This window comes from Haliotis rufescens, unplaced genomic scaffold (assembly GCF_023055435.1).
Source record: "Haliotis rufescens isolate VD_foot unplaced genomic scaffold, xgHalRufe1.0.p SCAF_1, whole genome shotgun sequence".
Lineage (NCBI taxonomy): Eukaryota > Metazoa > Mollusca > Gastropoda > Lepetellida > Haliotidae > Haliotis > Haliotis rufescens.
Genome location: NW_025963779.1, coordinates 71,843,280 through 71,865,768, shown reverse-complemented (window position 1 = coordinate 71,865,768; position 22,489 = coordinate 71,843,280). Strand labels below are relative to the sequence as shown.

Below are 22,489 nucleotides of genomic sequence, written 5' to 3'. Positions count from 1 at the left end.
GGCAGAAATGAATATGCAATAGACAAGACAAGACAATGTATTCTGTATACAGGCCAGTGGCCCCAAATACAGACATATAGAAGTTACATTTCATAGCGCTACAATATGTATATACATATATCATCCAGCAATAAACAGCTACAAACACAGACAGATAGACTACATCTTGTCTCTGAAATAAAAATATTTTTCAGAAAAAATTGTTGATAAATTATCTTCACAAACTATGTTTAAAAGGAGCCCAAAGACTCTTCATTTTCAGAAATTTCTTTGAAACTTCAGTTATCTACACTTGCCAACTATTATAAACTTGCATGGGCTGTATTATATTGGATATAATTGGTTTCAGGGTCTGTATGACAGTAATCATGGTAATCTAGACTTGCCAACTAGCATAGACTTGCAATGGCTGTATTGGATATGTTTGTTTTTAAGGGTCTGTATGGCAGTAATCTAGACTTGCCAACTATTATAGACTTGCAATGGCTGTATTGGATATGTTTGTTTTTAAGGGTCTGTATGGCAGTAATCTAGACTTGCCAACTATTATAGACTTGCAATGGCTGTATTGGATATGTTTGTTTTTAAGGGTCTGTATGGCAGTAATCTAGACTTGCCAACTAGCATAGACTTGCAATGGCTGTATTGGATATGTTTGTTTTTAAGGGTCTGTATGGCAGTAATCTAGACTTGCCAACTATTGTAGACTTGCAATGGCTGTATTGGATATGTTTGTTTTTAAGGGTCTGTATGGCAGTAATCTAGACTTGCCAACTATTATAGACTTGCAATGGCTGTATTGGATATGTTTGTTTTTAAGGGTCTGTATGGCAGTAATCTAGACTTGCCAACTATTGTAGACTTGCAATGGCTGTATTGGATATGTTTGTTTTTAAGGGTCTGTATGGCAGTAATCTAGACTTGCCAACTAGCATAGACTTGCAATGGCTGTATTGGATATGTTTGTTTTTAAGGGTCTGTATGGCAGTAATCTAGACTTGCCAACTATTGTAGACTTGCAATGGCTGTATTGGATATGTTTGTTTTTAAGGGTCTGTATGGCAGTAATCTAGACTTGCCAACTAGCATAGACTTGCAATGGCTGTATTGGATATGTTTGTTTTTAAGGGTCTGTATGGCAGTAATCTAGACTTGCCAACTATTGTAGACTTGCAATGGCTGTATTGGATATGTTTGTTTTTAAGGGTCTGTATGGCAGTAATCTAGACTTGCCAACTATTGTAGACTTGCAATGGCTGTATTGGATATGTTTGTTTTTAAGGGTCTGTATGGCAGTAATCTAGACTTGCCAACTATTATAGACTTGCAATGGCTGTATTGGATATGTTTGTTTTTAAGGGTCTGTATGGCAGTAATCTAGACTTGCCAACTATTGTAGACTTGCAATGGCTGTATTGGATATGTTTGTTTTTAAGGGTCTGTATGGCAGTAATCTAGACTTGCCAACTATTATAGACTTGCAATGGCTGTATTGGATATGTTTGATTTTAAGGGTCTGTATGGCAGTAATCTAGACTTGCCAACTAGCATAGACTTGCAATGGCTGTATTGGATATGTTTGTTTTTAAGGGTCTGTATGGCAGTAATCTAGACTTGCCAACTATTATAGACTTGCAATGGCTGTATTGGATATGTTTGTTTTTAAGGGTCTGTATGGCAGTAATCTAGACTTGCCAACTATTGTAGACTTGCAATGGCTGTATTGGATATGTTTGTTTTTAAGGGTCTGTATGGCAGTAATCTAGACTTGCCAACTAGCATAGACTTGCAATGGCTGTATTGGATATGTTTGTTTTTAAGGGTCTGTATGGCAGTAATCTAGACTTGCCAACTATTGTAGACTTGCAATGGCTGTATTGGATATGTTTGTTTTTAAGGGTCTGTATGGCAGTAATCTAGACTTGCCAACTAGCATAGACTTGCAATGGCTGTATTGGATATGTTTGTTTTTAAGGGTCTGTATGGCAGTAATCTAGACTTGCCAACTATTGTAGACTTGCAATGGCTGTATTGGATATGTTTGTTTTTAAGGGTCTGTATGGCAGTAATCTAGACTTGCCAACTATTGTAGACTTGCAATGGCTGTATTGGATATGTTTGTTTTTAAGGGTCTGTATGGCAGTAATCTAGACTTGCCAACTATTATAGACTTGCAATGGCTGTATTGGATATGTTTGTTTTTAAGGGTCTGTATGGCAGTAATCTAGACTTGCCAACTATTGTAGACTTGCAATGGCTGTATTGGATATGTTTGTTTTTAAGGGTCTGTATGGCAGTAATCTAGACTTGCCAACTATTATAGACTTGCAATGGCTGTATTGGATATGTTTGATTTTAAGGGTCTGTATGGCAGTAATCTAGACTTGCCAACTAGCATAGACTTGCAATGGCTGTATTGGATATGTTTGTTTTTAAGGGTCTGTATGGCAGTAATCTAGACTTGCCAACTATTATAGACTTGCAATGGCTGTATTGGATATGTTTGTTTTTAAGGGTCTGTATGGCAGTAATCTAGACTTGCCAACTATTGTAGACTTGCAATGGCTGTATTGGATATGTTTGTTTTTAAGGGTCTGTATGGCAGTAATCTAGACTTGCCAACTAGCATAGACTTGCAATGGCTGTATTGGATATGTTTGTTTTTAAGGGTCTGTATGGCAGTAATCTAGACTTGCCAACTATTGTAGACTTGCAATGGCTGTATTGGATATGTTTGATTTTAAGGGTCTGTATGGCAGTAATCTAGACTTGCCAACTATTATAGACTTGCAATGGCTGTATTGGATATGTTTGTTTTTAAGGGTCTGTATGGCAGTAATCTAGACTTGCCAACTATTGTAGACTTGCAATGGCTGTATTGGATATATTTGTTTTTAAGGGTCTGTATGGCAGTAATCTAGACTTGCCAACTATTATAGACTTGCAATGGCTGTATTGGATATGTTTGATTTTAAGGGTCTGTATGGCAGTAATCTAGACTTGCCAACTAGCATAGACTTGCAATGGCTGTATTGGATATGTTTGTTTTTAAGGGTCTGTATGGCAGTAATCTTGACTTGCCAACTATTACTGACTTGCAATGGCTGTATTGGATATGTTTGTTTTTAAGGGTCTGTATGGCAGTAATCTTGACTTGCCAACTATTATAGACTTGCAATGGCTGTATTGGATATGTTTGTTTTTAAGAGTCTGTATGGCAGTAATCTAGACTTGCCAACTATTATAGACTTGCAATGGCTGTATTGGATATGTTTGTATTTAAGGGTCTGTATGGCAGTAATCTAGACTTGCCAACTATTATAGACTTGCAATGGCTGTATTGGATATGTTTGTATTTAAGGGTCTGTATGGCAGTAATCTAGACTTGCCAACTAGCATAGACTTGCAATGGCTGTATTGGATATGTTTGTATTTAAGGGTCTGTATGGCAGTAATCTAGACTTGCCAACTATTATAGACTTGCAATGGCTGTATTGGATATGTTTGTATTTAAGGGTCTGTATGGCAGTAATCTAGACTTGCCAACTAGCATAGACTTGCAATGGCTGTATTGGATATGTTTGATTTTAAGGGTCTGTATGGCAGTAATCTAGACTTGCCAACTATTATAGACCTGCAATGGCTGTATTGGATATGTTTGTTTTTAAGGGTCTGTATGGCAGTAATCTTGACTTGCCAACTATTATAGACTTGCAATGGCTGTATTGGATATGTTTGTTTTTAAGGGTCTGTATGGCAGTAATCTAGACTTGCCAACTATTATAGACTTGCAATGGCTGTATTGGATATGTTTGTATTTAAGGGTCTGTATGGCAGTAATCTAGACTTGCCAACTATTATAGACTTGCAATGGCTGTATTGGATATGTTTGTATTTAAGGGTCTGTATGGCAGTAATCTAGACTTGCCAACTATTATAGACTTGCAATGGCTGTATTGGATATGTTTGTATTTAAGGGTCTGTATGGCAGTAATCTAGACTTGCCAACTATTATAGACTTGCAATGGCTGTATTGGATATGTTTGTATTTAAGGGTCTGTATGGCAGTAATCTAGACTTGCCAACTAGCATAGACTTGCAATGGCTGTATTGGATATGTTTGATTTTAAGGGTCTGTATGGCAGTAATCTAGACTTGCCAACTAGCATAGACTTGCAATGGCTGTATTGGATATGTTTGTATTTAAGGGTCTGTATGGCAGGCAAACAGACAGAATATTTAACAAGGTTCTGTCCCAGTTTCTTTCCACCCCTGAGGTCCCCTGCCACGATGTAGCTTTTGTATTGTGTAGGTGTAGCATAGTTAGACGTTTAAAAACTGAAAAGTATTTCTTGAATGCAATGAAACTAGGACCTCTTCTGAGTTTGCCCAATGAGTTTGTGCCATTATAATATTCACCAATTCATCTGCCTTCAAGCTCATCGTGTTCCCGCCCCACGCGGTAGTCTTTCACACTGAATACTGCACATTTTATGAGTGTAAACATTCTTGAATGTCCATCCACATGACGGTTATTCCCTACTGGGGTATTGTGTGCAGTCAAGTTGGCTTGGGCTGACGTCTTCAAGGAGAAAATTGTTCTTTTCACGGATTTGGGAAGCTGATGAAAATAAAGCCAACATTCGACACAAATGGCCCTTTAAATGAGATTTTAATGATCCACATAGAGCTACAATCAATTTGAGGTCTGTATAACTGCAGCTTTGATTACCCAAAGGTTGTTCACAGCTTCTTCAAGAGAAACATTTTCATCTGCATCTCCTTGCAACGGCATCTTCTTGCAACACATCCAGTGCATATTCTCAGTGCAAATTGTTATAAATAAATTTTCTTAAATTTATGGTATGATTATTGCTGACAGAATTATTTGTTTGTGGAGTCTGTATTCATTTGTCTGTCTGATCTTACATCTGGTTAAAAGATAGTTCAAAGACCCTAAAATGAGAGGATTTCCTTTAATTCCACTTAGCTGGTGTAAGGAGAGGCCTGGTCAATTTTCTTATCAAAGAAAGTCTCAATTTTCTTCTATCCTTTGATTTGATTTACTGGTTTTCTTCAGCATCTATATACTAGGACAGCCATTGTCATGTGGGCTTTGAGAGTTGTCCCAAAATATCCCACCATTGCAAGGCCTGTGCTTTGATTTTATTTAAACAACTGATAAGTCAAATTTTATATAATGATTTGTAGCAGACTTAAAACATGACAGAATTATTTTTTAGTGCACAAGGATATTTTGATGTTTGTAAGAAATAGCAATGGAATGGTCATTCCTTTTAGCAGTTTTCGATGTGAAATGAGGGTTTGAAATTGATAAGTACAAGACAGCTGGTCTTAATTTCATTTTGAAATTGAATGATGTAATTAAGGTTAATTAAATGAAATGAGAAATGGCTTCTGTGCGATGTGAACAGTTTGTGAAGCTACCGGTCTCCCTGTCAGTCACATTTGGCAGCAAATCTAATCCAAGGCAATAAGAACATATAATCCTATATCCTGAACTACTTTCTACTTAATAGATCCATTGAGGAATTTAATGAAAGGAATGTGACGTCTAGCTCTTACTGACATTTTTTCTCTTACTGACATTTTTCTCTTACTGACATTTTTCTCTTACTTTCCTTACCTAGCTGGAAGGTGAGCTACAGAAGGTTTTTGTTTGTGATCACATGCACATTATTATCCCCCGCCACGAAGTCGAAGGGGGATATAGGAATGGGTGCCGTCCGTCCGTCCGTCCTTCACATATCGTTTCCGGAGCAGATCTTGAAAACTGTACCATATTTCTTCACCAAACATAGATAGATCTAGTGGTGAACTGGTGCCTTTTGATAGTTTGGGATTTAAAAAAAAGTTATTTTTCGAGTTTCCATGGCAACAACTTTGATTTAGACAGAAAATGGCAGTAGTCCTCGTTTCCGGAGCAGATCTTGAAAACCGTACCATATTTCTTCGTCATACTTGGTACATAGATAGGTCTAGTGGTGAACTGGTGCCTTTTGATAGTTTTGGATTTTTTTAAAAGTTATTTTTCGAGTTTCCATGGCAACAACTTTGATTTAGACTGAAAATGGAGGTAGTCCTCGTTTCCAGAGCAGATCTTGAAAAACGTACTATATTTCTTCGTCATACTTGGTACATAGATAGGTCTAGTGGTGAACTGGTGCCTTTTGATAGTTTTGGATTTTTTTAAAAGTTATTTTTCGAGTTTCCATGGCAACAACTTTGATTTAGACTGAAAATGGAGGTAGTCCTCGTTTCCAGAGCAGATCTTGAAAAACGTACTATATTTCTTTACAAAAAGGCCCAGTGAACATAGTTCACAGGAGCTAATGCATTGCACACACCCGACATGTCATATTGGCGGGGGATGTGAGTATTTCATGCTTGTTTTTGACTATCTGGCTTGTTGATAAAATTTCTTATTCAAATTTCGATGTAATAAATAAGAAAGCAGCATTAACTTCTAGTTAATACATTTTGCACGTGCTTTGTCTTGATTGAAAACAGAACTAAGCTTCCAGTTAGAGTTATCTAACTTAGGAGAGGTCCTAATTTCAAACATATTTTAGAATGCTTGGTTGTTCATTTGGATCAGGGCCCATAAAGCGATCATAGTGCTCAGATGATCAGAACTCCCATACTTTAACATAGACTTACGACAATCGTAGTGCAAAGTTGGCTATGTGGAATGGGGCCCAGCTGTCGACAATGGTAGAGCATGAATGCATGTTTCTCTGCACAGACATTAATATGTCATCCTGTCACTTACACTTGTGAGATTTTTAAAACAAGATTAACTTTAGCACTGAAGAGTGAACATGACCAAGATGCAAATAGACGGAGAGTTGCTGTGTTACGTAAACATTATTTTTGTCCTGCAGTAATTTTTAGATTTACTTGTCTGACTACCCTCAGTGTTTGCACTGAGGTCCATAACATTCAAGTGGCATTACTTCTCCAGAGCTATTTGTTGAATTGAGCTGAAACATTGTGTTGTAAATCCTGGCTATAAGAAATTTTGTTCAAAATAGGAAATTTGTAACAACTGGCAAACGGACATCTTAAATTGTTAGTTCATCTGATTGAATGTCAAGGGAGCTTGTGTTGTCGCCTGTTTGTCCGTCATCTGCCGTAATCATCTCCTTCTCTCTGAAACCACAGGACCAATGAACCCATACATCCACATGCTTGTTGGGGCAGCTGGGTAGCCAAGTGGTTAAAGCGTTCGCTCGTCACGCTGAAGACCTGGGTTTGATTCCCGACATGGGTACAATGTGTGAAGCCCATTTCTGGTGTCCCCCGCCGTGATATTGCTGGAATATTGCTTAAAGATGTGTAAAGCATCACTCACTCACTCACTCACATGCTTGGTTCCACCAATGATAACACTCCAATTTGTATGATTTAAAGATGTATGGTTCCGATTTTCAATTTGTCCACCAGAGAAGCCTGTTTGATGGCCATTTTTCAGTTATTTCTGGTCAAAATGAAGTGACATTTGGTATTTTCCATTCTTGCAATACTTTAAATGTTGACCTTCTCTTGACCTTGCTTTTATATTCTCTCAAAATTAATTTTTGAATCTGTAAACATCTTCTCTGAAGAGATTGCAAGAATGAGGAAGCTGTACTTTGGCATGATGTTCTCCAAATGATGACATAGAGGAGTGTTTTAGTGTGTGTTAAATATTTTTGCAGAAGATATTTGAATATCACTGTTGACAGCAACTTTTGTTAAGGCGCTGTCTCTGTTGACATTTTAAACTGGTGACCTCATATCCAGGTGAGCTACAGTGCTGTGGCCCCATGTCAACCCTGCATGTGGTATGCCCAATAGCACATGCTATATTTTGTCTGTGTGTAGTGAGAGTTGGCACAACATCAACACTTGGGATTCATGTACCACTGTGATGCCACAAGTTCCATGCAGTCATGACTAATTGTTTTTTTGGCCATCTACATTCATCAGTGTATAATTCCTGAACATGCTGTTAAGATGTCTATCGTATAGAAACATCTGTTTGCTTCATTTTCTTATTCATCTTCACTATTGTACAACCATTCTGGTTCAAAATTATATTTAATAACTTTAATAATAACTCAGGTGAGTCCCGGTGAGCTATTTTGGGTTGGGTGCTACATGAGAATGAAAATCAAATAACAAAACACCCTATTTATTTCCTCACACTGTGCAGTTATACCTGACATTAAACATGTTAACCAAAAGGTTTACATAAAGTTATTTACCACTGAAGATCCGGGGTAGAATTGGTCTTCAGCAGCCCATGCTTGCCGTAAAAGGTGACTATGCTTGTCGTAAGAGGCGACAAATGGGATCGGGTGGTCAGGTTCTCTGACTTGGTTGATCTATGTCATTGTGTCCCAATTGTGTGGATCGATGATCATGATGTCAACCACTGGATTGTCTGGTCCAGACTGGATTATTTACAGACCACCGTCATATAGTTGGAATGTTGCTGAGTGCTGTGTTAAACAACAAACAAACAAAAAACAACAAAGTTATCAGCCCAAAAAGGATTTGTTGGAATGGCTCATGAAGAGAATCCTTCCCTATGTATCTTAAAGCAGGTGCACAGTGCACAGAGAACCTTGAACCAGTCTCAAAGTAGGGATGTAAGGCAGTGTGTGAAGCACTCCCAATGTTCTCAATAGGAAACGTTGAACGTTTAATGAGGAGTGCTGGTAATTCTGTGTATGCTCAACACTAAACCAATGCCATGAGTTTGGCTGTCAGTGTTTCTGTATCAAGATATGATTGGATGAAGAAGAAATACCATTCCAGTACTATTTCAATACCATTTTCAGTGCCTCTGTAATCTTTGGAAGGATCATATTTTCCCTTGTTTGGTCTTTCACCTGCAACAGTGAAATATGTTTTCCACAAGCTCCATGACAGCCAACTGAAGTGCTATTTTCCTGTTCAGCTGAGTCCTGCTTCTCCTCATGAAAAGACCCTCAGTTTCATCTTGATAATGTGGAACAAATGGCTCCTTGCAAGTTACATTTCTTGATTATTTTGGACATGAATGAGATGAAGTTGTTGCTGCCAGACCTCTGAATCCCTTCAGGATTGTAATTCATGAAAATTCCTTCAAACTTCAGCTTGAAATGTAAATTGATTTTCTTGAATGCTGTTATTAGATTTGATGAAATCCAAGTCAACTGTGGTTCAGAGCTCGGCTGGTTAATGATCCAGCAACATGGCAGAGAGAGATAGTCAGGTCTGTAATGCATTCTGTCACATTAGCCTGATAGCACCAATAATCTCTGGATCTAAACAGCAGATTGTGGAGACTAGGACTCAAGAAAATGTTGAACAAGGTGCCCTGGCATTTGTCTTGAGCTAGATGTAGGATATCAACACTATAGGGTTGCAGCTGGAATGCTGCTATTGTTGTGTGCGCTCCACTGACCTACAGGGAATTGGGCTGGTGCTTCAGCCATGGTCAGTGTGACTCAATTCTCAACGGTTTTAAAAAAACAAACAAGTCAAAACATTCTTGACATTTCCATGTGTTAGGGAAAACTTTTTTGTCACTGATAAATCCATTATAGTCCTTGCAACAATGTAAGCTTTGTTTAGATATCAATGCCGAGTATAAAGAATACTCCAAAGGTACTGAAGCTCACCCGCTGATTCAGCACAATATGCAATTTTTTATCCATTCTATACATTACCGTCACTTGGAAACAATAGAGTTAGACTGTCCAAGAAAGGTTAAAATCTAGAGGCACCCAGCGCCTGACGTGTTCTCTAACTCTATCAAAAGCATAGGGTACTTGTACCTTTCTGATTATCACTAAGATGGCCAACAAGATGATCTCAGTTTGATTAGGTAGATTTGAGAAAACATTCTCTTCCCCGAGTTATATTTACTGCTCCCTTTGATTAATACATTTGAAAATATGTAGTTTTGATAGGAACAAATAACTCCATTTAAATTGAAAAGGAGCCCCAGTGAGATGAGCCTGAAGAAAATCTAGACTTGCTTCATTTAGTGCTTTTGCATTCAGAAAGGGCTGGGCGGAAGGGAAAGTAATATGGATCAGGGACTATGAGACAGACTACCTTTGTTCTACCAAAAGATGACGTAACCATTTTTGATAGTTTTATGGAGAGTTTAAGCTCAATTCCTCATAAGGTCATTAAGGGTAGTCTTGAATAAGTGCTGAAAAACTGAAGATAACAGATGATGTGTTACTTCCTGTTGTTTAAATAGGCGAGCTAAATTGTCACATGTTTGGGGTTGCAGAATTTTCAAAGCATTCGTAGGTTCCCTACAGATGTTGTTTGCTGCCATTTACTTTTTCAAATTATTGACTCTGATTGCCTTGCATTTCTTATAGATGGTCACTTTTCCTAATATCCAAAAGCTAAATTGTGAATATTTTCCCCTTAAACTTAATCTGGTATATTTGTCTTTCCCTTAAGTTAATCTGGTATTATTTCATTGCATTTTTGCATTTGTGGAAATGTCTACAAATACTGTAATGCATATGACTCTGGTACTGAGAAGCTTGAAAGCACCTGGTGTGTGAGGTGAACGTTCTGCCCATCTGCTGTTTGACATGAGGTGAACTTCTCAGATGGTACATTAGATGGGAGAACACAACTCATGGTTATAGTTTGTTGTGAGGGAAACAGTAGTTGAAACATTTCACATTACTTTCAATTCCTATGTTTTACATCTGCAGAACTCGGGGAAAGACATGTTTTCTTCAGCATCAGGTTTTGGAGTTTTGTTGTAGACAAATAATTGGGGTTTTATTGATGGCATGTTCGGTTGTCTGTCCTTGAATCTGTCTGTGATAATTTCCTTTCTGGAGTGGAACTCGACAAAGTTGGACACCACGTGAAAATCATGACTATGGAGGTAATTTTTAAAGATATTTCTTACCACACCTGTGCAGAGTATGTGCCTCTTGCTGATAAAGTACAGTAAACTATGGTTATAACGATTGTTTGTCATAAACGTGATTTACTGTAGTTCACTTTTGGAATTTGGGCTTTTTGTTACTTCCAGGGAACTGGTTTGAGGTCCAGGCAATTTTAGGTTTTGCCAGTTACTTTTTCTCTAAGTTGTTAGGGAAACGTGACCTTCTGCAAATCAATCTTTTCCATCAGGTGAATAATTAGTTTTGTGCATTCCAGTTCTACCAACCTCTAAATATAAATCAAAGATTTCCCACATTAATATATATTAAAAATGTCATTAACCGGTTATGATGAAATAATTATTGATTGGACACATTCAAACTGTTGATTATTGTGAAATCCCAATGTAATCGGTCCACTACTCTGTTAGGGTAATGCATCGTCCCCACACTGCACCACAGATGGGGGACGGGGCAGTTAGTGCTCCACTCAATTTCAGGTTGTAATTTGTATGTATAAACTTTACAGGGGTACCAGGAATGTGTGAGTGACTCGCACACTTTCTGAGGGAAAGGGCAATATTGAGAACTTGCATATCAATGTTGTATTTTATATGGATAAATTTGATATTTTAGGTTTTGATTGAGAATACGTGTGACTTTCTGTTTTCCTGAAACTGGATGCACAAACAGGTTTATCCAGGACAGGAAGATAAATTGAGATCACTCGCTTGAAAGGTCGCTGTTTTGGGACATGTTTATGTTTCATCAGTAGTAGATCAAAGTTAGGCTTGAGAAATGTGACCTTGGATAAAAACGGGTTCCTGTGGTCCTAGCTAACTTCAGTGCACTCAGATTATGTCCACAATCCAGATTACCTTCCTCATGTGTCACAGATACAATTATAATGATCCCCTGAATGTCAAGATATGGCCAGAATACTGTCATCATATGTCCAGAATACTGTCATGATGTGTCCAGAATACTGTCATCATATGTCCAGAATACTGTCAAGATATGTCAAGAATACCTTCATGATATGTCCAGAATACTGTCATGATATGTCCAGAATACTGTCATGATATGTCCAGAATACAGTCATGATATGTCCAGAATATTGTCATGATATGTCCAGAATACTGTCATGATATGTCCAGAATACTGTCATGATATGTCCAGAATTTTGTCATGATGTGTCCAGAATACTGTCATCATATGTCCAGAATACTGTCAAGATATGTCAAGAATACCTTCATGATATGTCCAGAATACTGTCATGATATGTCCAGAATACCTTCATGATATGTCCAGAATACAGTCATGATATGTCCAGAATATTGTCATGATATGTCCAGAATACTGTCATGATATGTCCAGAATACTGTCATGATATGTCCAGAATTTTGTCATGATGTGTCCAGAATATTGTCATGATATGTCCAGAATATTGTCATGATATGTCCAGAATATTGTCATGATATGTCAAGAATACTGTCATGATATGTCCAGAATATAGTGTATGTGTCCAGAATCCCGTCATCCTGTGTACTGATATATCTTCATCCCGTGTACTGATATATCTTCATCCCTGTGTCCAGAATCCCGTCATCCCTTGTACTGATCTATCTTCATGTGTCCAGAATCCCGTCATCCTGTGTACTGATATATCTTCATCCCGTGTACTGATATATCTTCATCCTGTGTACTGATATATCTTCATCCTGTGTCCAGAATCCCGTCATCCCTTGTACTGATCTATCTTCATGTGTCCAGAATCCCGTCATCCTGTGTACTGATATATCTTCATCCCGTGTACTGATATATCTTCATCCCGTGTACTGATATATCTTCATCCCGTGTACTGATATATCTTCATCCCTGTGTCCAGAATGCTGTCATCCCTTGTACTGATATATCTTCATGTGTCCAGAATCCCGTCATCCCGTGTACTGATATATCTTCATCCCGTGTACTGATATATCTTCATCCCTGTGTCCAGAATGCCGTCATCCCTTGTACTGATATATCTTCATGTGTCCAGAATCCCGTCATCCCGTGTACTGATATATCTTCATCCCGTGTACTGATATATCTTCATCCCGTGTGCTTATATATCTTCATCCCGTGTACTGATATATCTTCATGTGTCCAGAATACAGTCATCCCGTGTACCGATATATCTCTATCCTGTGTACTGATATATCTTCATGTGTCCAGAATCCCATCATCCCGTGTACTGATATATCTTCATCCTGTGTACTGATATATCTTCATGTGTCCAGAATCCCGTCATACCGTGGTCCTGTGCACAGCGCACAGATCACAAATCAGGTCTCGGAGAGTAGTTGGATGGGTGACCACGTTCAGCAGCTTGACTCCTGAGAGTTTCTAGGGCTTGGGTCTGGCCCCACAGTGAAGCACATGTACCACATGTGGTGTCTCATTGGGCAAGCGACTTTGTTCGAAATGTGCCTCTGTTCACCCAGCAGTGAGTGGGTACCCGGTAGGATGAGATGGTAATGTGGCTGTTAGTCACTGTGTCACTGTGTGTGATCGGAATGATTGTATCTTAAACAATTATTTTAACAGGAATAATATGTTCCAACATCCTGATATTTTAGTTGCAGATTTACAATATATATTTGAAATAAATTAATAACCCCAAGCGTAACACTTTGGTGCTCTTGCTGGATATTTTTTACGTAAGGAAGAATTTGCTCAATCACCGTCAATGCTCCCGCGCTCGTGAAAACTTTATGTTGACATATAATAGTCAAACTACAACAAATATGACTTTTAACAAGTCAAAGTGTGGCATTTATGATATATATATCCATTCTGTTTCCACTAAAATTTGTTTCAAGGCACCAATAGTGGTTGCTGTAAATAATGTTTGAGTTGTGCGATATACCATCACTTTACACAATTTCGCCAAAATGAATGTAAGCAATATTGAAAGAAATTTTGAATAAAATTAATAAAACAGGTCACAAACATAAGTCCAGATAAACATTGAACTCTTTTTATAACCAGACAGTTTAATTACAAGATTATTTTGCATACTTCAGTATGGATTGTTGATATGGTATTTCCGGTGTTATGGTGTTAACGTTATCTTTGTCTTTGGGGAAGAAAACATAAAAACACCTCTATCCTGTGTATAGGGCGACCCTCTTTGAAACCCCCCTAATTCTAGGTACGAAAAACTTGCCTTGTACACAGCGATACACAGTAGTATATTTTGGGGACTTTGTTAGTCTGAATGAGTGACATTAAACATTTGCCTTTTTGATGTGTCTTGCAGTGAATTGTAAGACATTCTTGATACATACCTTGAATGTGTACATCTCCTTTATATGGCGATGCATCAGTGTGATCCTGCATGCGGATGGCATATTGCTGGAATATGCCTCTCTTCTGACATTCTTTCTTGTTACAGAGGATGGGTTTATTGTAAAAATGTGTTTATGTTATTTCTGGGTAATAAAAGATGTCTAGAAAGTAATCTTTAATGACTGCCTGTGACAGCTTTAAAAGCAGTTGAACATATCCCAGTTCTGTTGAAGTGCCATCATAAAAACTACATGCATGACAACTGTTATTAGTTTATCAGCTGCAGGGGTAACTTGAACCCAGAGTATTCTTTTCAAGACCCATGACTTTTGGGAGTTCAGAGATGAAGCGGTTTCACACTACAGGGAATGTGTGTCGCTGTCACTTTGCGGTGTAGAGAGGTAGAGGTCTCACACAACAGATCATGTGTGTCGCTGTCACTTTGCACTGTGGAGAGGTAGAGGTCTCACACAACAGATCATGTGTGTCGCTGTCACTTTGCACTGTGGAGAGGTAGAGGTCTCACACAACAGATAATGTGTGTCGCTGTCACTTTGCACTGTGGAGAGGTAGAGGTCTCACACAACAGATAATGTGTGTCACTGTCACTTTGCACTGTGGAGAGGTAGAGATCTCACACAACAGATCATGTGTGTCGCTGTCACTTTGCACTGTGGAGAGGTAGAGGTCTCACACAACAGATAATGTGTGTCACTGTCACATAGTGCTGTGGAGAGGTAGAGGTCTCACACAACAGATAATGTGTGTCATTGTCACTTAGCGGTGTGGAGAGGTAGAGGTCTCACACAACAGATAATGTGTGTCACTGTCACTTAGCGCTGTGGAGAGGTAGAGGTCTCACACAACAGATAATGTGTGTCATTGTCACTTAGCGGTGTGGAGAGGTAGAGGTCTCACACAACAGATAATGTGTGTCATTGTCACAAAGCGCTGTGGAGAGGTAGAGGTCTCACACAACAGATCATGTGTGTCACTGTCACATAGTGCTGTGGAGAGGTAGAGGTCTCACACAACAGATAATGTGTGTCACTGTCACTTAGCGGTGTGGAGAGGTAGAGGTCTCTAACAACAGATCATGTGTGTCACTGTCACATAGTGCTGTGGAGAGGTAGAGGTCTCTAACAACAGATCATGTGTGTCACTGTCACTTAGCGGTGTGGAGAGGTAGAGGTCTCTAACAACAGATCATGTGTGTCACTGTCACTTAGCGGTGTGGAGAGGTAGAGGTCTCTAACAACAGATAATGTGTGTCACTGTCACTTAGCGGTGTGGAGAGGTAGAGGTCTCTAACAACAGATCATGTGTGTCACTGTCACTTAGCGGTGTGGAGAGGTAGAGGTCTCTCACAACAGATCATGTGTGTCACTGTCACATAGTGCTGTGGAGAGGTAGAGGTCTCACACAACAGATCATGTGTGTCACTGTCACATAGTGCTGTGGAGAGACACTTAATGCTGTTGTTAGGTCGAGGTGCCTTACATAGCAGAGTTGATGCCCTGTTTCTGACAAAGATTGTAAAAATGGTAATGGTGGGTTTTTGGTGCTTGTTGAGAATTTACTGCAGCTTTTTGACACCACCATAGAGAGGGTCGGCTGATAGTTTGGGCTGCAGTCCCAGTTTATCTAGGTCCTGATACAGCGGTTCCATCTCTATTCGCCTACAGTGCATTTCTGCCGATGTGTCTGACTGTCGAGAGCATCTAGCACCTGACTGATGAGGGGACCCAGCATCTGACAGTAGAGAGCATCCAGTGTCTGACTGTAGAGAGCATCCAGTGTCTGACTGTAGAGAGCATCCAGTGTCTGACTGTAGAGAGCATCCAGTGTCTGACTGTAGAGAGCATCCAGTGTCTGACTGTAGAGAGCATCCAGTGTCTGACTGTAGAGAGCATCCAGTGTCTGACAGTAGAGAGAAACCAGTAAACCAGTGTCTGACTGTAGAGAGCATCCAGTGTCTGACAGTAGAGAGAAACCAGTAAACCAGTGTCTGACTGTAGAGAGCATCCAGTGTCTGACAGTAGAGAGAAACCAGTAAACCAGTGTCTGACTGTAGAGAGCATCCAGTGTCTGACAGTAGAGAGAAACCAGTAAACCAGTGTCTGACTGTAGAGAGCATCCAGTGTCTGACTGTAGAGAGCATCCAGTGTCTGACTGTAGAGAGCATCCAGTGTCTGACTGTAGAGAGCATCCAGTGTCTGACTGTAGAGAGCATCCAGTGTCTGACAGTAGAGAGAAACCAGTAAACCAGTGTCTGACTGTAGAGAGCATCCAGTGTCTGACAGTAGAGAGAAACCAGTAAACCAGTGTCTGACTGTAGAGAGCATCCAGTGTCTGACAGTAGAGAGAAACCAGTAAACCAGTGTCTGACTGTAGAGAGCATCCAGTGTCTGACAGTAGAGAGAAACCAGTAAACCAGTGTCTGACTGTAGAGAGCATCCAGTGTCTGACTGTAGAGAGAAACCAGTAAACCAGTGTCTGACTGTAGAGAGCATCCAGTGTCTGACAGTAGAGAGAAACCAGTAAACCAGTGTCTGACTGTAGAGAGCATCCAGTGTCTGACTGTAGAGAGCATCCAGTGTCTGACTGTAGAGAGAAACCAGTGTCTGACTGTAGAGAGAAACCAGTGTCTGACTGTAGAGAGAAACCAGTGTCTGACTGTAGAGTGCCTTTACTTTATGTGGCTGTAGAGTGCCTACTGTCTGTGTGGCTGTAGCACATGCCCTGGTACCTGACAGTAGAGTGCCTGGAAATTGTGTTCCAGCCCAAATTCCATGTGGTCAGCATGTGTTGAGGATTAGCAAATGCAGTGTTCTGACTTCGGTGACATAAAACAAAAATGGGACTGTCCTGAACATGTGCACAAGATCAGTCTGGGCAGAACCCTGGGATAGGTGGAAGTAGGGGTTCACAGCAAGTAACATCTAATATTTATTCCCACATGTAGCTATCTTTTACCCTACCTTTTGAGGGTGTTTTTTACTATAAGAATGCTTGATTCTTGATTTTATCCTTCAGGTGGCTGTTGAAATCAACAGTTAGGCCTTGATAGGCCAACAATGAAGGACAATGGGCAAAGTTTAGGTCAAGATTTATTAGACTTGTGACTTGTTCTGTAAGCAAGTCACTGAATACATACATATGAATCATCTTGTAAGAACAAATCAACTTCCAAATCCCACCATGTATCATGTTGTGCCAGCCCCACTATTCGAGAGACGCCATGTCTGACCGTGTTTATATTTCATTGTCACAAAGGCAGGATATTAACATCATATACACGAAACTAAATATCTCCATGTTTATTCATGATTGCCACAAAGGAAAGATATGAGTATCATCTCTCTAGAACTGTAGGTTTGATTTAGAAGCCATAGATATACCACAAGATACAGATCAGAACACAGGGATAGGGTGGAATGGGATCCTTCCATATGAAAGAAAGAAATTTATGATGGTTAATCTATCTGATGACGGGAGTGATACTGTCAGGTGTAGGATAATGTATTTATAGATGCGCAACAAACAGGGTATATTGTGGTTGACAGATTAGTTAACCCTTCCTGGCCTGATGTGGGAACCAGGGCACAGCAGGTCCTCAGTGTTACATTCTTGTATGAAGAGTTGACACAACTGGGGGCTGGGGAACACACTGGATTTCAACAGTGGAAAGTTGTTAGGTGGGTGATCACCCGAGATAGGAACTGTATGCGGGCTAATTATGGGTTACCTTATTCATTTCATGTAGGATTTGATTACAAAACTTGTGTCAGCTCCAGGAGGGATAACATTGCAGTATTTCCTAATATAGGTATATGGCTTTATTAATCCATGAGTGATAACACGACAGTCTGCTGATATGGCTATGCTAATCCAGGTGTGAAAACACTACACTTTGTCTGATGTGTCTATGCTAATCCTGGTGTGATAACACTACACTATGTCTGATGTGTCTATGCTAATCTAGGTGTGATAACACTACACTATGTCTGATGTGTCTATGCTAATCCAGGTTTGATAACACTATACTATGTCTGATGTGTCTATGCTAATCCAGGTGTGTTAACACTACACTATGACCTGCCTGATATTGCTATGCTAATCCAGGTGTGATAACACTAAAGTCTGCCTGATATGGCAATGCTAATCCTGGTGGGATAGCACTACACTATGTCCTGCCTGATATGGCTATGCTAATCCAGGAGTGATAACACTACACTATGTCCTGCCTGATATGGCTATGCTAATCCAGGAGTGATAACACTACACTATGTCCTGCCTGATATGGCTATGCTAATCCAGGAGTGATAACACTACACTATGTCCTGATATGGCTATGCTAATCCAGGTGTGATAACACTACACTATGTCCTGATATGGCTATGGTAATCCAGGTGTGATAACACTACACTATGTCCTTATATGGCTATGCTAATCCAGGAGTGATAACACTACACTATGTCCTGATGTGGCTATGCCAATCAAGGAGTGATAGCACTACACTATGTCCTGATATGGCTATGCTAATCCAGGTGTGATAACACTACACTATGTCCTGATATGGGTAGGTTATCCAGGTGTGATAAAACTACACTATGTCCTGATATGGCTATGCTAATCTAGGTGTGATAACACTACACTATGTCCTGCCTGATATGGCTGTGCTAATCCAGGTGTGATAACACTACACTATGTCCTGCCTGATATGGCTATGCTAATCCAGGTGTGTTAGCACTACACTATGTCCTGATATGGCTATGCTAATCTAGGTGTGATAACACTACACTATGTCCTGATATGGCTATGCTAATCCAGGTGTGAAAACACTAAAGTCTGTCTGATATGGCATAGCTAATCCTGATGAGATAGCACTACACTATGCCTTGCCTGATATGGCTATGCTAATCCAGGTGTGATAACGCTACACTATGTCCTGCCTCATATGGCTATGCTAATCCTGGAGTGATAGCACTACACTATGTCCTGATATGGCAATGCTAATCCAGGTGTGATAAAACTACACTATGTCCTGATATGGCTATGCTAATCCAGGTGTGATAACACTACACTATGTCCTGCCTGATATGGCTATGCTAATGCAGGAGTGATAGCACTACACTATGTCCTGATATGACTATGCTAATGCAGGTGTGTTAGCACTACACTATGTCCTGATATGGCTATGCTAATCTAGGTGTGATAACACTACACTATGTCCTGATATGGCTATGCTAATCCAGGTGTGAAAACACTAAAGTCTGTCTGATATGGCATAGCTAATCCTGATGAGATAGCACTACACTATGCCTTGCCTGATATGGCTATGCTAATCCAGGTGTGATAACGCTACACTATGTCCTGCCTCATATGGCTATGCTAATCCAGGAGTGATAGCACTACACTATGTCCTGATATGGCAATGCTAATCAAGGAGTGATAGCACTACACTATGTCCTGATATGGCAATGCTAATCCAGGAGTGATAGCACTACACTATGTCCTGATATGGCTATGCTAATGCAGGAGTGATAGCACTACACTATGTCCTGATATGACTATGCTAATGCAGGAGTGATAGCACTACACTATGTCCTGATATGGTTATGCTAATCCAGGTGTGATAACGTGAGACTACACTATGTCCTGATATGGCTATAATACCCCAGGCAGGAATACTTCTGTCTCCTCAATGTAGCTTTTGTACACTAGGTGTGATAACTACCCTGGTTGGTGGGCCGCAAGGGTATGATAGTCAGTTCCACAAGAACTAATGTGTTCATGGCTCAGAGAAGCACAACAGCTGACACTATCATAAATTTTATCCTTTCGTTTTGAGTGATAAACAAATGGCTCGACTTTAGCATGAGCAGAGCTTTCTTTAATGTGTGAGAAAATGATACAAATAACTCTATTTTGTGAAGGTAGACCCACTTTACAGCAGTTTCCTATTTCTGAAAAAAACCTTTGTCCTGATGAGGTGAGCTGGGCCAGAGATCGTTGGCTGCTCACTCAGGTGAACACGCTCACATTCAGCAAGTACAGGGTTAACCAGCTTCCTGCCATATTTCTTACACCAAGATGTACCTGTACTGCTGTGATTCCTCCATGGCAGTCCATGGGTTAAACATGCATTCAACATAACTATCTTCTATTTACTGTGCTCCTGTGTCAGATAATAATCCTGAGTCAGTGTGAGGTGAACCATGAGAATGTTATTCCAGGAAACACAGAACAATTTTGACATTAGAAGATTTACAGCTTATAGTAATGAGGATATTATTACAGTTAATACATTGAAGGAGCTAGAAATTGACCAGATTGAATGTCCTGCGTGGTTTATCTAGTTACCCTCAATATTCCTGTCTGTCAAGTAAGATAATTAGCTCTGCATGATAGATTGGATTTTTATTGGGCTATGCTCTTGTGTACACACTTTAGTCGATGTAAGATTCTGCATGAACTAGCTAATCTTACATCTCGTGACGTTGACAAATAAGATTAAGCAAAATTTGATTTTCTCCTTGGATAGATGATGGTAGCTAGATCAGTGCATGATCTGATTTATATTTTATTGCAGTTTTGTAGGATTGTTATCAGTTCATTCCAGTACAAGTGTTTATTGGGTTCTAGATTTAGCAAAGAGGCAAAAAACAGTTCTCTTTCTGATTGAAAGGGTACTGAAGCAGGCCCTGCTTTTGACACACGGTGGTGTCTCGGAGAAATATTGATGGTGTCATGCAGGATGGGGAAGATTGGAACCTGCAGATCTTTCATCAGGATCTCAGTGATATCCGATCAGCTTATATTGTGTAGGAAGGTACTTACATGGTGTTATCGGCAACCCATGAATGAAACTCATATACCTCGGGGTATCATGATGCTGTCCTGTTGTTGAAAGCAGTTGTTAAAAGCTGTTGAAGGCAGTTGTTAAAGGCTGTTGATGTCAGTTAAAGGCTGTTGAAGGCAGTTGTTAAAGGTTGTTGAAGGCAGTTGTTAAAGGCTGTTGAAGGCAGTTAGTTAAAGGCTGTTGATGTCAGTTAAAGGCTGTTAAAAGCAGTTGTTAAAGGCTGTTGATGTCAGTTAAAGGCTGTTGAAGGCAGTTGTTAAAGGCTACTGAAGGCAGTTGTCAAAGGCTACTGAAGGCAGTTGTTAAAGGCTACTGAAGGCAGTTGTTAAAGGCTACTGAAGGCAGTTGTTTAAGGTTGTTGAAGGCAGTTGTTTGAGGCTGTTGGAGGCTGTTGAGAGCAGTTAGTTAAAGGCTGTTAATGGCAGTTGTTAGTGGCTGTTGAAGGCAGTTGTTAAAGGCTGTTGATGACAGTTAGTTAAAGGCTGTTGAAGGCAGTTGTTAAAGGCTGTTGAAGGCAGTTTGTTAAAGGCTGTTGATGGCAGTTAGTTAAAGGCTGTTGAAGGCAGTTGTTAAAGGCTGTTGAAGGCAGTTTGTTAAAGGCTGTTGAAGGCAGTTGTTAGTGGCTGTTGAAGGCAGTTGTTAAAGATTGTTGAAGGCAGTTGTTAGAGGCTGTTGTTAGAGGCTGTTGAGAGCAGTTAGTTAAAGGCTGTTAATGGCAGTTGTTAGTGGCTGTTGAAGGCAGTTGTTAAAGGCTGTTGATGGCAGTTAGTTAAAGGCTGTTGAAGGCAGTTGTTAAAGGTTGTTGAAGGCAGTTGTTAGAGGCTGTTGTTAAAGGCTGTTGAGAGCAGTTGTTAGTGGCTGTTGTTAGTGGCTGTTGAAGGCAGTTGTTAAAGGCTTTTGAATGCAGTTGTTAAAGGCTGTTGAAGGCAGTTGTTAAAGATTGTTGAAGGCAGTTGAGAGCAGTTGTTAGAGGCTGTTGAAGGCAGTTGTTAGAGGCTGTTGAAGGCAGTTGTTAAAGGCTGTTGAAGGCAGTTGTTAAAGGCTACTGAATGCAGTTGTTAAAGGCTGTTGAAAGCAGTTTGTTAAAGGCTACTGAAGGCAGTTGTTAAACATTGTTGAAGGCAGTTGTTTGAGGCTGTTGAAGGCAGTTGTTAAAGGCTGCTAAAGGCAGTTGTTAAAGGCTACTGAAGGCAGTTTGTTAAAGGCTGTTGAAGGCAGTTTGTTGAAGGCTGTTGATGTCAGTTAAAGGCTGTTGAAGGCAGTTGTTAAAGGCTGTTGAAGGCAGTTGTTAGAGGCTGTTGATGGCAGTTGTTTATGGCTGTTAATGGCAGTTGTTAGACGCTGTTGATGGCAGTTGTTTGATACTACCAAC

At 39.9% G+C, this 22,489-nt stretch overlaps 2 protein-coding genes across 6 annotated transcripts in view; both read left to right on the top strand.

The window, feature by feature from the left end:
• LOC124139709 (putative extracellular sulfatase Sulf-1 homolog) overlaps positions 1 to 22,489 on the top strand; it is a 124,563-nt gene that overhangs the window by 24,738 nt on the left and 77,336 nt on the right. The gene's annotated exons all lie outside the window — the stretch shown is intronic.
• On the top strand, positions 11,778 to 12,494 carry LOC124139783. The gene is given in 1 exon segment (XM_048381067.1): positions 11,778 to 12,494. A coding segment is annotated over 1 exon segment (717 nt).